This window comes from Rattus norvegicus, chromosome 7 (assembly GCF_036323735.1).
Source record: "Rattus norvegicus strain BN/NHsdMcwi chromosome 7, GRCr8, whole genome shotgun sequence".
Taxonomy (NCBI): Eukaryota; Metazoa; Chordata; class Mammalia; order Rodentia; family Muridae; genus Rattus; species Rattus norvegicus.
Genome location: NC_086025.1, coordinates 69,558,725 through 69,574,505, shown reverse-complemented (window position 1 = coordinate 69,574,505; position 15,781 = coordinate 69,558,725). Strand labels below are relative to the sequence as shown.

Here is a 15,781-nt window from a genome sequence, read left to right as displayed (position 1 = left end):
TAAGAATGTGGCAGGCGGCGTCTTTAACAGTAATCTTTATGGCTCTTCTTCTAAGAAACCAATTGTCCTTTGACTTAATTTCCTTTTCTTCTGGATCTAAAAGTATCTCTCCAAAGAGAATAAATTCTCTGCCTCCTGGTGATGTAATGGTTTCAGTTGTACCAGAGAGCAGTCGATGAAAGAAGAGCTTTGAAAACAGAGTAATAAAATCTGCCCTTGTAGGCACAGTCCTCTCTCTTAGGCTTTGATTATCATATATTTATAAAGGGGGAAAGAAAAGCAATTAACTAAAGGAGGATTTTTTAAAAAGAAAGACATGCCCGCAGGCGCAGAAGAAACGACTAGCTAAGGAGCGGCTCAATAGAAACCAACCAGACCACACACCTGTCCTTAGCACATCACTTCAAATTTACCATTTACTTCAGTGAACAACAGAATTAACACTTTAGCCAGTAGACATGGATCCAGCCATCAAAATATTCAACAACAGTCCCTTCTACAAATTCTTCATTTATTTTATTTATCTGTTATGATCTATTTTGATTCTTGGAGAGAAATTGCCTTCAAAGAGACACCACATTCCATGCTGAATTCCCCCACAAAGCATTCAGTAAAAGGTGCCCTGGTGTGAGCTAACCTCTGCCCAGCCTTTTGCGCTCAGTGCCAGGCCTCTGCACAGAGGAACACAGACTAAAGTCACTTTTGGCTTAAAGTGGTCATGTAAATGTAAGGTGGTGACATTTGCTTGTTTTCTAGACAAATACATTCTTGGAAGAACGCACGGAGACCTCCTCTGTCGACTAAGGCACACACACAGGTCTCTATTTAGTGAGGGGATCCTGAGTCCGAGGTTTTGACAGTCTTGAAGAATTTGGGGCAAAGGGGAAAACACTGGGGAACTTTAACCAAATGAGCCTCAAGATTAAAGTACCCAGTCCCCCAAAATACTGGGTTTTCCCATTTAGAGGGGGTCAGAGAGTAAAGATATTCCATATCAAATCAAAATCTATTAATGTCTTGTTAGTTTGTGCAATTATTTCAAAAGAACAGCTTGAAGTAGTCCGGTGACTCTGAGAATTCCACTCTCCAGGCCCCATGGAAGCTGGTTGGGCATGGCAGCCCACCCTCCTGTTACCCCAGCACAGAAGGCAGAGGCAGGAATCCTCAGAGCGTCTGGCTAGCCAGGCAAGCTACAACAGCAAGCTCCAAGTTCAGAGAGAGCCCCTGTCTCCACACGTAGAATGGAGAGGTACTAAGGAAGGCTGGACGACAACCTTGGGCCTCCGCAGGCACACACATCTGCATATGTATGAAAAGATAACCCACATACACAAAGCAAAACTAAAGTAAGCCTTAAAATGTTTATGAGGTCTGCTTGTTGTTGTTTGCTTGTCTGTTTGTTCAGCAGAGTCCGGCTGTATACTCCAGGCTAGATTTGAACTTAAAGCTATCTGCCTGTTAACAACTTTCCAGATGCCAGGATTACAGATCTGTACCACCACAGACATCATTAAAATCTGAGTCAAACAGTTGCAGTGAAGAATAACATAAACACACACTCCCAAAATAATTTAGAAAATTAAACGATTTATTTGCTTTGTTTTATGTATATGAGTGTTTTGCTTGTATGCACGTATGTATGTGCGCCACATGTGTGTCTGGTGCCTGTGGAGGTCAGTAAAGAGCACTGGACACCCTGGCATTGGAGTTACAGATGCTTGTGAGCCTCCGTATGGGTGATGGGAATTCCACAGGTGTTTTCAGCCATCTTTCTAGCCTTGTATATTTAGCATTGTAAGGCAATATTAATCATAAGCCAGAGAGGTTGTGTGTGTATGTGTGGGTGGGGACAGATTATAGCATTCTTAAAGCTCTCTCTCCTCCCACATACAGACCTCAGTGAATTTCTCTAATACTTGCTGATTTTTATTTATGAGTACAGTGAGAAGGCTTAGGAGGGAGGAAAGTCAGAACAGAATTATAAAGATGTTTTATTTTAAAAGAAAGTGTATGGGTTAGGATAAATTTTAGCTGCATATAACAGAAAACAAAGTAAACATCTTAGCCGAGTTTTTGTTGCTGTGATAAAAACACTGACCAAAAATAGCCCAAGGAGGAAAGGGTTAACATCATCATACAGTTTACAGTCCATCCTGCAAGGAAGTTGAGGCAAGAATACAGCGGGGGTGGGAAGGTGGGGGGACTGAAGCGGAGACCATATTGGTTTGCTCCCATGGCTTGTTTCTTTGCTTTCCTATACACCCTGGGACCACCACATGCAGTGGTGGCACCGCACAAAATGGTCTGGACCCTGCCACATTAACCATCAATCAAAAAAATGTCCCACGGGCTGGTCTGATGGAAATATTTCCTTTTTCAGATATGTCTTTCTCAGTTTGTGCTAGGTTGGCAGTTACAAACAGACAGACAGACAGACAGACAGACAGACAGACAAGCCCAAAGCCAACCAGGACAACAAATGTCCTAAACAAAACAGACGCCGCTTCTCTCTCATCCTGAAGAAGCCCGGAGACACTACAGTGTAAAGAGAGATCTTTCTGCTGTTCTGTCCTCAGTGTGAACTCTCACCTCTCGTGCTCTGTCTGAGTACCAGCCTTGGCTCGTCCTTAGACCTGGGGACTATGGAGAATGACTTCCATCCTTAAGGAGGACTCTAAGAAATCTCTCGCAGACTTTGTCAATCACCCCGAGGCTGCCAGAGTCTCCTGCATTTTCCTTCTGCCCATCTCCTTTGGCAATAACCAACCGTTTTAGTTGGAGAAACAAAACACCCTGTTCAAAGTTACATTTACCAGAGCCTCAAAGGCAACCACAGGTCTGCAACATGATCAGCTCTCATCGGCTGAGCCATAGTATGTGAGACTCTGAGACGAAAGCTGTTCTTCAGGCACTCAATAGAGTGGAGGGCTAGGCACTGCCTTGCTAGGGTGTACAGTCCCTGGTTGTTTAATAGTTCTTTTCTTTCTCCTGAGGCAGAATCCAGAAGCCTGCCCCCAACCCCTGACTAGCTAGATTACATTCACTAGAGGTGCCAGGCACTTCTCCCCCTGCTTGGTGCCCGCCCATAACCTCTGGGTGCTCTATGACTCTGCTCCCCGTGAGTCACCAAGTGGGAAAAGAGGTTGCACAGGTATCCCTCCAGTCTGTCCTTGCCTGCCATCTGTGCCTTCATATCTCCCTGTTGAAGGCTACAGTTGTCATACACCCCCTTCCTGCAGCCACCCCAGACTCCCTCACTGCAGTCCCTCCATCAAATGCTATGCAGATAGTTCTAGAAAAGGCCTGCAGTCCCAGGTGTGCTGGTGCAGAGACATGAGCCCAGGGTTTGGTAATCTCAGGCAGGAGGGTGGAAAGTTTCAGGCTGACTTGAATTATATAGAATATAAAACCAGCCCAAGTTAACAGTAAAACCCTGATTTGCTTAAGGGATATTTAGGTCAGCAAGATGTCTCAGTGGTTAAAGGTGCTTGCTGCCAAGCCTAGTGACTTGAGCTCCAACCCTAGGACCTGCATGTTGGAAAGAGAGAACTGATTCCTAGGGTCTATCCTCTGACGGCTATATGCATAGAATGGCACACACACACACACACACACACACACACACACACACACACACCCCAAACAAAGAAATAAAATCACACACAAAATAAACAAACAAATAAGTAGAACTGTAAAACTAACAATTCAGTGTTGTAGTAATTTCCAACCCCAATAAGTCTGTATAAAAAACACACAACCAAGTTATTACATCTGTAAGCTATATGCCTAGATTGGGCAGACCTATCACTATGCTAACTTATTCCCCAGCTATGAGACCCCTTGTTACTTGTGGTTTCTCCTGGCCATGTGGTTCTGCTCCATCTCGGCTTTCCCCTCCTCTTCATCCTCTCTCTCTCTCTCTCTCTCTCTCTCTCTCTCTCTCTCTCTCTCTCTCTCTCTCCTCACTCTCAAAGACCTCTCTTCCCTACTCCCTCCCGCCACTGCCCAATCCCAGGCTCTAGCCTTTATTGATCAATTAAAATGGAGAGAAGATTCACATGAGATCACCTGTGTATGTGATCGACTGCTTGTCAGGGGCAACTCCTCTTGAAACAGAATTAACATCAGAATTCAAACAGCATCAGAACATTCCACAGCATTTCCCCCGTTTTGCCCAGTTAAAGGGCTCTTTCACTCAGATATAAATCGAACACAATCATACAATTACTTATAAAGTATGATATGTACTTAATATCCAGTCTATCATATTTGCCAATTTAGATAAAGTACTCTACCATCTATCCTAACTTATGAAGTTTACAATTCTGTGCCTGAATTATGTTGATTTTAATTTTTATTACCACCCTTCTAAATCTGCAAAATCTTCTTTAATGCTAAACAACATAAATTCAATTATGAGACTATAACTAGTCTTCAACCCCACCAGAGATCTGAGAAGGAATTAAATATTACCGAAAATGTAGGAAGTCCAAAACATAGCTTCTAAAACTATACAATTTGTAGAAACAATTGACTGTCTGGACAATCCTTTAATTTCTTATAATGTTCAAGCATCTGTCTGCAGCCTTCTGGCCCAGAACTATCTGACAAACCTTAAGGGAAACAGGAATTACGAAAGACTAGCTTACTCTGACTTGGCAGAGCTTAGCAGTCAACTATCCACATCTGTTTGTCCTTTCTGAATAGTATTTTTGTCTGTAGATGAATTAGGACAATTCTTGCCCAGTAGCTACCTTGCCACAATCAATACAACTTCACCTGGAGGTAATGCTGCTCAGTATCTCCCTTGAAGTGGAATGAGGGTACTGTTAGGAGCACACATGTCTCATAGTCAACTGATCTTCAGTAATGACATAATATTAGATGCCAGATTCTATGAATCTCTGATGCTTTGAAGATTTTTAAAAATATATTTTATATATTTTTGAAGATATATAGCTAAATTATCAAACATTGATTATTCTTAGCTATTTACTATTTGAATAATCTTGAAAACATTGTTGTAATTAACTAAATTAGAATCTAATATGACCATGAGTTTCACTGTCTTGCATTAGCTTGCATTACTTAATCATCCTAAAGCGCTTATAATAGCAGCTATTAGAAGGACTAGGTCTAAGCCTCTGTATTCCTAAATGAGTTACATAGACACAATGCCTATCTAAAGGTAACAACATTAATTTTAAATTTTGCATCAATCTACAAAATTTTATAGCAATAAAAACCTTAAACCAATGTAAGAAATTATAACTTTAATTTTGTCTCAAATATAGAGATTTCTATCAATGTATGATTATGGCTATAAAATACTTTGCTTAAGAGTAAATTTAATATCTTCTCCCTATTTGTCCCTATTGATTTCTATAATACTACTATACACTCCCCCCTTTTCCTTTCCACCCCTTCTCCTTTACCTAAGAAAGGAGGAAAGAGGAACAGAAAGGTAGAAATCCCTGAGTCTGTGTTCTCTAGTTGCCCCCCGTCCAAGGCTACAACATTTGCAAATTATTCCTTAAACGACAACATATCTATAATTCACGAAATAACCAGAACCATCCACCCCAACCTAAGGAGCTGGGACAACGATCTTCTTTTGTTTGCTTCTAGCTGAATTGAGGCAGAGAATTCCCTTCTAGGGCCCCAGAGGTAAACAGAAAAACTGGTTTGTTAAAGGAAGGCTGGCTGGGGTCATTTGCCTTCCAGTCTCTATGTGCTGAGAAAGTTCAGTCTGAGAGGTTTGACAGGCGAGCTAGCTGTTCTGGAAATGTCCTGGAAGCAAGTCTTTAGAGGAAACAGCTTCGATGTATTTGAGGTAGGATCAAGCAAGGAGCTGGAATGGAAGGTCCCAGAATCTCAGCATCCCAGAGTGTGAATCTTGTCAGAGCTGTCTTTCTCCTCTTCCATTCTGCAACATATGAACACTGCAAGCAACACATAGTCCTATAAAGACATTCATATGGGGAGCATGTAGGGTAACAGAGCAGTTAAGGAAGATCGATAAAGAAAGACAAGTGTCTTTCTTTAAAGGTTCGATTGATCACATAATCAAACTTCAATATAAATTTCCTTTGTGCCATCTTAAAGGATGGTATGCAGTAATAAGTCCAGAGAACTTTGTGCCTAATAAGTGTTATTGGCTCTATGTAGACATTTAAGTCCCAGCTGGTCTCTGTGTACAGGGACATACATGTCTCTGCGTATACGTCACCTATCTTGTCAATTTCCTACTTGTCCATAGCTGAGGTCTTCAGGGGTCTCCCTTTATCATGTCTGATTTTTCTCAACTTGGAAGGAACCCATTGCTTTTCTTCTCCTGTGGCATAACTTCTCCCCTAGAAGAACATATTTTCTGTTTTCCATTCTGATGTCAGAACATACTTAAACAGGCTGGTTTAGTTCAGAAGTTTTTTTCTACAATCCAATGTCTTTCAGTAGCCATGGTTTTTGGTTCATTAGCATTTTAAAAATTTAAGGTTAATGAAGCACTATGTAATCTCTCTCTGGGGGTCTTCGTTGTATATGAATAGATAAACTAAAGTTTGTTTTCTAACAACCTTTGGTTGGTTTTCTCTAATTTTATCTTCTGCCCCTACCTGAGTATTTTCCCTAATTGATATTTTAAGTTCCTCCCACGCTTCATTTCTCTTCTTTGTTGCTACTCCAGGTTCCATAACTTCCTGTACTCTCTGTTCAAGGTTCTGCTTCCACGTTTTAACTTTTTCTTTATATTGTAATTCTATTTTATTTTGACTGATTGATTTTAAAAGATTTTTCTCTAAGCCTTGCTTCTAATCCTCATTCTCTCTCTGCCGCTCAGTGTGATCTGTGAGCCTCTGTATTTTTGTTTGAACATCCTTTCCAGCTCCAACCTTCACTTTCCCTCTCTGTTGTTTATCTTGACCTATAATTCCTGTACCTTTAGTTCCAGTGTTTCCTCTAGACCATGTTGCCAGGTCTTAAATTTCTCTTTCTGTTGTTAATGTTGCTCTATAAATTCCTGTGTCTTCTCTTCTAGGCCCTGCTTCCATAATTTTAATTTTTTATGCCATAATTCTGATATTGTACCATCTACCTTATGGTGATTTATTAGCTTTAGTAAATTTTCCTCTAGGCTCTACTTCAAAATTTTATCCCTATTTCATTGCTATTCAGTCTGATCTATGAACTTCTACATCTTTTCCAGCTCCTGTCTCCAACCTTCATTCTCCTCTCTCTGTTGCTTATCTTAACCTAGAAATTCCTGTGCCTTTAGTTCTAATGTTTCCTCTAGGCCATCATGTTGCCAAGTCTTAGATTTCTCTTTCTGTTGTTCGTGCTGCTCTATAAATTCCTGTGTCTTCTGTTGTAGGCCCTGCTTCCATAATTCTATTTTTCTTTTTGTTGTAATTCTGATACTGTAGCCTCTATCTTATTTTGATTTTGTAGTTTAAGTAAATTATCCTCTAGATGCTGCTTCCAAATTTTATTGCTACCTCTTTGCTGTTCAGTGATCTATGAACTTCTGCATCTTTTGTTCTAGCATCTTTTCCAGTGTTTTCTCTAATCTTCACTTTCCTCTCTCTGTCTCTTATCTTGACTATAAGTTCCTGTGCCTCTAGTCCCAGTGTTTCCTCTAACCCCTTTTCTAAGGCTCGTTATTCTTTATCTACTGTCCTGTTTCATTGAGAAGACATAGTAAATCAAGCTACTCAAAATTGTAATAATTACAACTGGACAAGGTGTCAATTTCCTTTAAATACATCCAAGTCAAACCATTCAAAATATCATCCTATAAAAAGGTATTGTGTTTCTCATCTTTAAGTATCTAATATACATACACACATATCTGTCTGTCTGTCTGTCTGTCTCTATAATCCAGTTTATAATTCTTATTATCTGATCTGGAGCTTCTTATACCTTTGTCTCCCTCTGCTGTTTGACTTGGACACTGCAGTTTGTTTCTGGGCCACCCTGGTTACTGGGTTCCAGCCAGCAGTGTGGGTGCTAGGTTGGTAGAGCAGGTCTGGCTGTCTTGTGTCCTATTTAGATGTCTGGGATACGGGAAAGTGAGCATGGAAAGGCATGCTTAGGCAAAGGGGCCTGGATCAGCCTGCTGTGCCTGTGAGACGGCTTCGGAAGGTTCACATACGTGTCTTCACAGGCAGTCATGTCACAGGGTTCTTAGTCCTTTAGGTTCAAGGATCCCCAACTGTGTTGTGGTACTGACACTAAGTCCCAGCGTGGGGCTGGGGTGTTGCCTCTGGTTGTGGTGGTTTGCTTGGGTCTTGGAGTGAGAGCCTCTCAGTTAGTTCTCTGTAAACCCCTTAGCCTTACTTGATGATTAATCTCCATCCTGCTGCAGGGTTAGAGCACAGCCGAGTTATTTATATGGGGAGCGGGGGAGTCATCTTAGGTTTATTCAGTCCTAAGCCCCACATTGGGCACCAAATGTTGTAGTAATTTCCAACCCAATGAGCCTGTATAAAAACCGCACAACTCAGTTGTCATATTTATAAGCTATGTGCCTAGATCGGGCAGATCTATCACTATACTAACTTATTCCCCAGCTATGAGGCCCCTCGCCACTTGTGGTTTCTCCTGGCCATGTGGTTCTGCTCCATCTGGGCTTCCCCCTCCGCCTCCTCATCTTTATCCTCTCTCTCTCTCTCTCTCTCTCTCTCTCTCTCTCTCTCTCTCTCTCTCTCTCTCTCTTCTTGTTCTCCTGTACCTGCCCCCACTCTCAAAGACCTCCCATCCCACCTTTCCCCTCCACTGCCCAATCACAGGTTCTAGCCTTTATAGACCAGTTAAAATGTGGAAAATGTTCATGTGAGTTCACCTGAGTATGTGATCGACAGCTTGTCAGGGGCAACCCCTCTTGAGGAAGCAGAATTAACATCAGAATTCAAACAGCACAAGAACATCCCACAACAGTTCAGGATTTAACCCATTCATAGAGTACATGCCTTGCTCAAGACCCTGAGTGAGATCTACAAATAACAATGCAATAACTGTCATCATCGCCGTCGTCATCGTCATCATCATCATCATCATCATCATCATCAACCCTGTCATCAGCCCAGGTTGTCACTTCCCTCCTCTGGGTCCCTAACTGCTGAACTTTATGCACTCAAGGCCCAGCACAAAGCTTTACTCTGGTTCTGTTTTGATTAATTGTGCCTTTTGACTGCCCAAAACTCCACCTAGCTTTATTTCAGTGAATTCATCAGAGCTGCATAGATGATCTCAGGATCTAGAAGGACATTTTGTTTTCTTTGAAATCCTTTTAAAAGCTGTGTTAAATTACAGGATCCACAGGCAGCCACCAGTGTTAGATCTGAAGCTTACTGTCACTTTGGTGACTTCAATCCTGCCACAGGAAGGGCAGGCAAGCAGATATGAGGCAGTTGTGGAGATGCAAGGCAGTTGTGCACATGCCAGGCACATATACAGGTGTCATGCCTGGCAGGTGTGCAGGTGCCAGGCATGTGTGCAGGTGTCATGCCAGGCATGTGTGCAGGTGCCAGGCAGGTGTGCAGGTGCCAGGCAGGTGTGCAGGTGCCAGGCAGGTGTGCAGGTGCCAGGCATGTGTGCAGGTACCAGGCAGGTGTGCAGTTACTAGGCAGGTGTCATGCCAGGCAGGTGTACAGGTGCCAGGCAGGTGTGTAGAAGACAGGCAGCCGTGCCCTATGACTGACAACTGAAGGATCATCAGGGGATGACTGTGGAGAGGGAGACATGTCAATTAATGATTATTTATGTGCTTGCTTCTCTGGGCTGCGCTGACATTTTGCTAACTTATTTAGCAGATCGAGGTTCCAGATCAAGGCAGAAGTAAAAAGCACCCGGGCCAACCCAGCCAGGTCTGTGAGTAAAGTGAGATCATTGATGTGCTGTAATATACTGTATAACATTCCCCCACTCTCCTTTAAGCAAAGTCATTGGCATTGAAGCCTAAGTTAGATAGCTGCCTGCTTCTTAGAAACCCCTATGTAAAAAAAAAAAGAAACCCCTACGTAGATGGGGTGCAAGAGGGTCGGTCCCAGACTGCCTGTTTCTACAGCTGCTTCAGCTGGGCTTAGGACAAGGGAGAAAATTCCTGTGATTTTCCTCATCTCGAGCACTCACAGAAAATCCTCTTTCTATTGAAGAGATTTTGGGTTATCTGTGCATTCCAGTCTCGCAGGTTTTCTGAAGCACAAAGCCACGTTTATGTTTGTAAGTTCTCTTGCATGTTAGCTCTGTGGTGCAGGGAAGATGCTTGGCGGGGAATGCTGTTAAGTAGCAGTCGACCTTCGTGTGCACTTTTCTGTAAGTTAATACTCTCATCCTCTTACAGGCTGCAAATCTACTGAGGAAACTAGACGCAGAGAGATCAAGTGCCCAAACAAAAGTTGAACAGTAATCAATGGTGGAAAAAAGCAGGGCTTCTGTACCCAGAACCGTTCCTGTAATTATCCCACCAACCCTTCTTTCTATGTCCAAATTCCAGTGTAGGCAAATGAGATAAAGACACCCTGTGAGTAGCATTTTAATGGGGTTACTATTGGCTTAGCACCTGTGTCTGGTGGGCATATAAGTGACCCTTAAAATACGTAAATACAGAAGATGCTTTCCTTCAATAAACGAGCTCAGGAAACAGCACAGTGCTTGTGGTGAGACAGTCCCATTTAAGAGTACCTGCCGCTCCAGCCTTGTACCCTGGGTTCAGTCCCTGGGTCCCACAGTGAAGGAGAAAACTGATGGGTGAAAGCTAGCCTTTGACCTCTATATGTTCGTGCACAGAGAAATTATTAGTAATAACAACGATAACAACACTAACAATAGTTCACAACCAGGCTGGCTGGAAGAGGCAGGAAAATGTCGCTCATGGCTGAGATTCAAGTTTGACCCCTGGGGACCCAAAGGAAAAGGCTGATGTAGTGGCCCCAACATTCACCATGAGATGGGAGGCAGAGAAAGGAGAACTGCTCAGAAACCTGAGGGCCACCTTGCCTGAGCACACAATGAGGCAGAGACGAGGGGGAAGCAGAGAACTGACTCCCCAAAGTTTTTCCCTGACTTCCACATGTGAGCTTGGTGCCCCCCCCCACATACACTAAAAATAGATAATTGTTTTAAAGATTTATTTATTTATTATATATAAGTACACTGCAACTGTCTTCAGACACACCAGAAAAGGGCATCAGATCCCATTGCAGATGGTTGTGAGCCACCATGTGGTTGCTGGGAATTGAACTCAGGACCTCTGAAAGAGCAATCAGTGCTCTTAACCACTGAGCCATCTCTCCAGTCCCAATAAATAATTTTTAATGTAAAAAGAAACTTTATACACAAACCTTTCTTTTTTTATAATAGTCCTCTGGTTAATTAACCTGTCACTTCCGCCCTGTGTTCAGACAGACCCAAACCCTAAGGGCATGCCAGGTAATCCTGGCGTGTGACCTACGTGGCTGATCCTTGGTGTTTACCATAAGGACAGGTGTAGCAGAACTGGGGTGAGAGCCTTGAAAGTCAGCTTTATCGCCAGTACCCTAGTGAGACCCAGTACATGTCTATAGTTTCCTTATCTGCAAACTGTAGAGATTTTCAGACCAGCGTTTAAGTTCATGCCTTTTCACAGCACTCTGATAGCCAGCCTCTAAGATCTCAGCCTTGGCTGCACATCAGAATCAGTGATGGCTGGCTGGCTCCGCCGCAGAGTCTAGTTTAGTTGGGTTTGAGATGTTAGTTCAGTCCGTATGCACTTGCTGTGCAAATATGAGGCCTGTGTAAAGACTGGGAGTGGTAGTGTGCACGTGTGATCCCGGCACTGGGGAGTCAGACCCTCCCTCGGGGGGATGCCGGGGACTCACTTAGGGTTCAGTGAGAGACGCCAACTGGTAAAATAAGGCTTTGAGAGCTCATTAAGTACTAAAAGCAAATACGTTCTTCAAGTGCTTTACACGATACTTTAAAAAGTTTGTGTTTCTATGCACAAGAAAGTGAAGTGAAGAACTGAAATTCACAGGGCTCTGAAAGGATAGGGAGGAACAAGGCAGGCAGGAGTTAATGTAGCCTGGATGGCGCCCCAGAGCCTAGAGAGCTTCCTGAGCAAGCCAGCAGGGGGCGCTGTCCTCGGTCTCCACAGAAGGGCACCCCCAGTGCAGGATAAGAGTACCTTTTAAAGTAACCCTTGCTTCAACAGACGCAACCTTCGGCTTCTCTTTTGATAGTATTTCAAACTCCTCGAGTGATTTCTTGTTGTTATTATGGAAATTTCTCTCTCTAGTTTACATCTCTACCTCTCTATTTTCCAGCAGAAAGACTATTTTAATTTTCTGAGAAAAGGCAAGATGAAGAAATCCGAAGGTGACTATGTATGGGGCACTCTAACAGAAGAAGGTCTCTGAAGGAGTCTCGTCTTTACGGTGCCAGCGTGTGGGGTGGGAGATGGCTTCCCACAATTTAGATATTTCTCGACTTCTCTCTTTCTTTGACATTGAGGTCTCCTCTGTTGATCAATCTACCTTCTACACTCTGTAACTCTCAGGGTTAAAACGGTGTAGGGAACAAAGCTATAGAGTTGGCCTAAGTGGCAGGTGGCAGGTGGGCAGGTTCAAATCAACCAACGGGAGGTTTATTTTTTTTCCTCTAAGAGAGATGTGTATCTGGCTCTGTGAAGCCCTTTGTATGTTTTGGTATTGCAGGGATAAAAAGCTTGCTCTAAATTCTAGGAATGCATTTGGCACGGAAGTAGATTTACCAGCTCAGGGAAATATGGCTTCTTTGACCTATTCAGAGAGCAAAAAGAGGGGTTGGGGATTTAGCTCAGTGGTAGAGCACTTGCCTAGCAAGCGAAAGGCTCTGGGTTCAGTCCTCGGCGGGGGGTGGGGGGGGTGGGGGGGTGTGTGTGTCTTACAGAGAGCAAAAAGAGGTTGTAAAATTCTGGTCCACATCCTCACTTACTCCTTAGTCTACTAACACAGATGACCGCAAAGTACCGGCTGCCCTGGTCTAAGTCCCTCCACTGTGTGATCCTAGTCCACTACCGGAAGATTGGGCACTGGTCCTGGAGAAATGGCTAAGAGCACTTGCTACTTTTGCACAGGACTAAATTCCTGTAACCACATGGTAACTCGAAACCAGCTGTAACTCTAGCTCCAGAGGATCCAAGGCCCTCTCTTGGCACCCACACATACACATAATAAAAATAAATAAAACTGAATTCTACCCAACAATCATCACGACAACTTGAATATTTTTCTTTTGGAAATCAATAGCCCTGTGCTGATAACAAGTATAAATCTCTTAGCTTTACAAATGTGTATTTTTCCCTACAATATTTTTCCTTAAACGGCTTCAAGTATACCATAGTGATCAACATAATTATGTATAGACTTAAGAACACACTAAGTGGGGAAATAAGTATGAAAAAAAACTACTGTTTGCTTCTGAGCTAATTATGAAATGTATATGAAATCTGATGAATACAGAGTTTGCTCATGAAAATTGTGTTCACTTTTTTGAAGTGTGGAATCTGCAGGTCCTCTAATATCCATAAACAATGCCTATAACCATAACTTCCGGCCATTAAAGATTGGAGTTTGTGCTTTAGGCTGTGGTGGGATCTCTGCAGAGATATTCTGTGTTACCCCCTACACACACACACACACACACACACACACACACACACACGGGGTGGATTAGTGTGTTGGGATCACCATCAGAGTCAATTGGAAGCTTATCGACTCTCGCACCAACTTAAGATTAGTCAGGATCCATCCATCCCAAACAGCATAAGGGACCGTCTCAGACAGTGGGAACACAGGAATTGTATTGGGGTTAGAAGAGGAACACTATGTGATTGCAGCTTCTATAGCCTTAAAAAAATTGTCTGATGTCCATTTTATGTTTCAATTTGACATATGAGAGTAAGTCAGCCCAGGGAATGTGTAATTGATGTCAAAAGTGTAAGGTAGACCATGCACCAAGGGCAGTTGGGAGCCATCGGGCCAGCTCCAAGAAGAGAGACCTAGAAGACAGAGGAGAGCGGGCAGGGGAGGGGACCCTCTAGCAACAGGGAAGGAAGCATCAGTGATGGGGAAGAGAGCAGTGCTTAGGAAATGAGCCAAGCTACTCTCCCTGGAGCTTCAGGTCAAGGCTGGGGGTGTGGTGCTTGTCTGAAACTCCAGCACTCACAAGATTCAGGCAGGAAGGTCACTAGTTCAAGGCCAGCCTGGGCAACACAGCAAGTCCCTGTCTCAAACAAAGCACGTATAGTTTTAAGTTAAAATCAGGGGAGTCTGTAGAGGATAAAATGAAACAGTGCATACCACACCAAGGCAGTAAATAGAGGCTCTGTCTGCGGTTTCCACCTGAGCATCCATGCCCACCTGCATATAGCACATGCCCCTTAATTGAAGAGGACAAAGCCAGAAGTAGGAAACCCCCAGCATCTAAGAGTTTGGAAGTTTGACTTCCTTCAGAATCAAAATAGTGGTCATTGGTTGGTGAGTCTGAATTCCAACTGCTGGGGTGGCCAGCCCTGCTGCAGGCCCACGAGAGCTGTGAGCCCCCACCGGTCCTGGAACTGAATCCCAGCTCTACGGAGACTCCCTTCCACAATGGAGCCATCTCGGCACTGGAGAAGTCAGCAGTCAACAAAGAGTATTTATAAGGTAGGCTACAGCTTACACTCTCAGCAGCTCTCAAGGGGTGCCACGGGGCTTCGGGCATGCCTGGCAAACACCTTCTCTCCCTCCATGCTGGATCCACAGATTCAGCCGCTTCTCCACCTTCATCCATCGAGGCTGAACAGGTCCTGAACAAGTATAGACTTTGCTTTTTCAGCATTGCTCTCTAAATACGGTGCAGTGGGCTTTTCAATCAGGCTTGCTTTGTATTGGGTATAATGTGTGATCCAGAGGGCGTTTAATGTATGGGAACACTAAGTGAAGGTTTCATGCAATGACGTGTGATTTTCCACAAAGGATGTGACCACCATGGATTTTAGGCCCCGTGGAGCCCTGAGAGATAAGTGTACCTGTAAAAGAGGTTCCCCTCGGCCATTTCTCCTGACATAACTACATTCTATTATCCAATAGCACTTCTAGAGCTAGGGTTGTTGTTGTCGTTGTTTTAATTTTAGACTGAGTCTCATGATGTCGCCCTGAATGACCTGGAACTCACTGAACAGATCATTCTGACATGGTACTCACAGAAGTCCACCTGCCTCTGCCTCCCAGTGCTGACACTAGAGGTGTATACTACCACACCCTGCTGCGTTCGTCAAAGCTGAGGTCTACATTCCAAAATAACTACCATAAGTAAACTTGAATTTGAAAATTTCACCAAGGCATAATCGGAGTTTAAAAGAAAAGGAAGCTGATTAACTGTAGCCAGCCATTGTCTGAGCCAGTGGACTCCTGTGGAGGAGGCAGGGTGTGCTTTGCCTGTGGGATGGGCATAGCCCACGCGTCTCCCGCTGCTTCAGTGGGGTCCGGCTAGTGTGCTGCAGGAGCTTACAGCTGGGAGCATCCTCCTGAGAGCAATGAGGCAATTCTATGTTAAACATTCCAGTTAGAGATGAGGTTACGATCATCCCCAAAGTTAAAGAAAACTCGTGATCTAAATTTGTGGGAAAACAAATGGGTTTCAGGCTTTGGTAAGAAAGCACTGAAGTAAAGCACCCTACCAGACGAAAATGGGAGACGCTCACACAACCCGCAGTGCCCGGAGCACCCGGACCTTCCTGGATCCCCTGCTTCAGGAGCAGTGTGTGCAGTGCCAACCAGGCGGG

At 43.7% G+C, this 15,781-nt stretch overlaps 1 protein-coding gene across 5 annotated transcripts in view; it reads left to right on the top strand.

Annotated features, from left to right (window-relative positions):
- Snx31 (sorting nexin 31) overlaps positions 1 to 13,558 on the top strand; it is a 101,068-nt gene extending 87,510 nt beyond the window's left edge. For 3 of the 5 annotated variants that reach the window (XM_063264613.1, XM_063264611.1, XM_063264615.1), the window contains 2 exons: positions 9,807 to 9,863; positions 12,300 to 13,558. In XM_063264613.1, coding sequence (XP_063120683.1) covers positions 9,807 to 9,863; positions 12,300 to 12,392 — 150 coding nt within the window. In that variant the 3' untranslated portion in view covers positions 12,393 to 13,558. The remainder of the gene's footprint in view (positions 1 to 9,806; positions 9,864 to 12,299) is intronic. The other 2 variants (XM_063264614.1, XM_063264612.1) reach the window with 1 other exon arrangement.
- Positions 13,559 to 15,781: the final 2,223 nt, after the last annotated feature.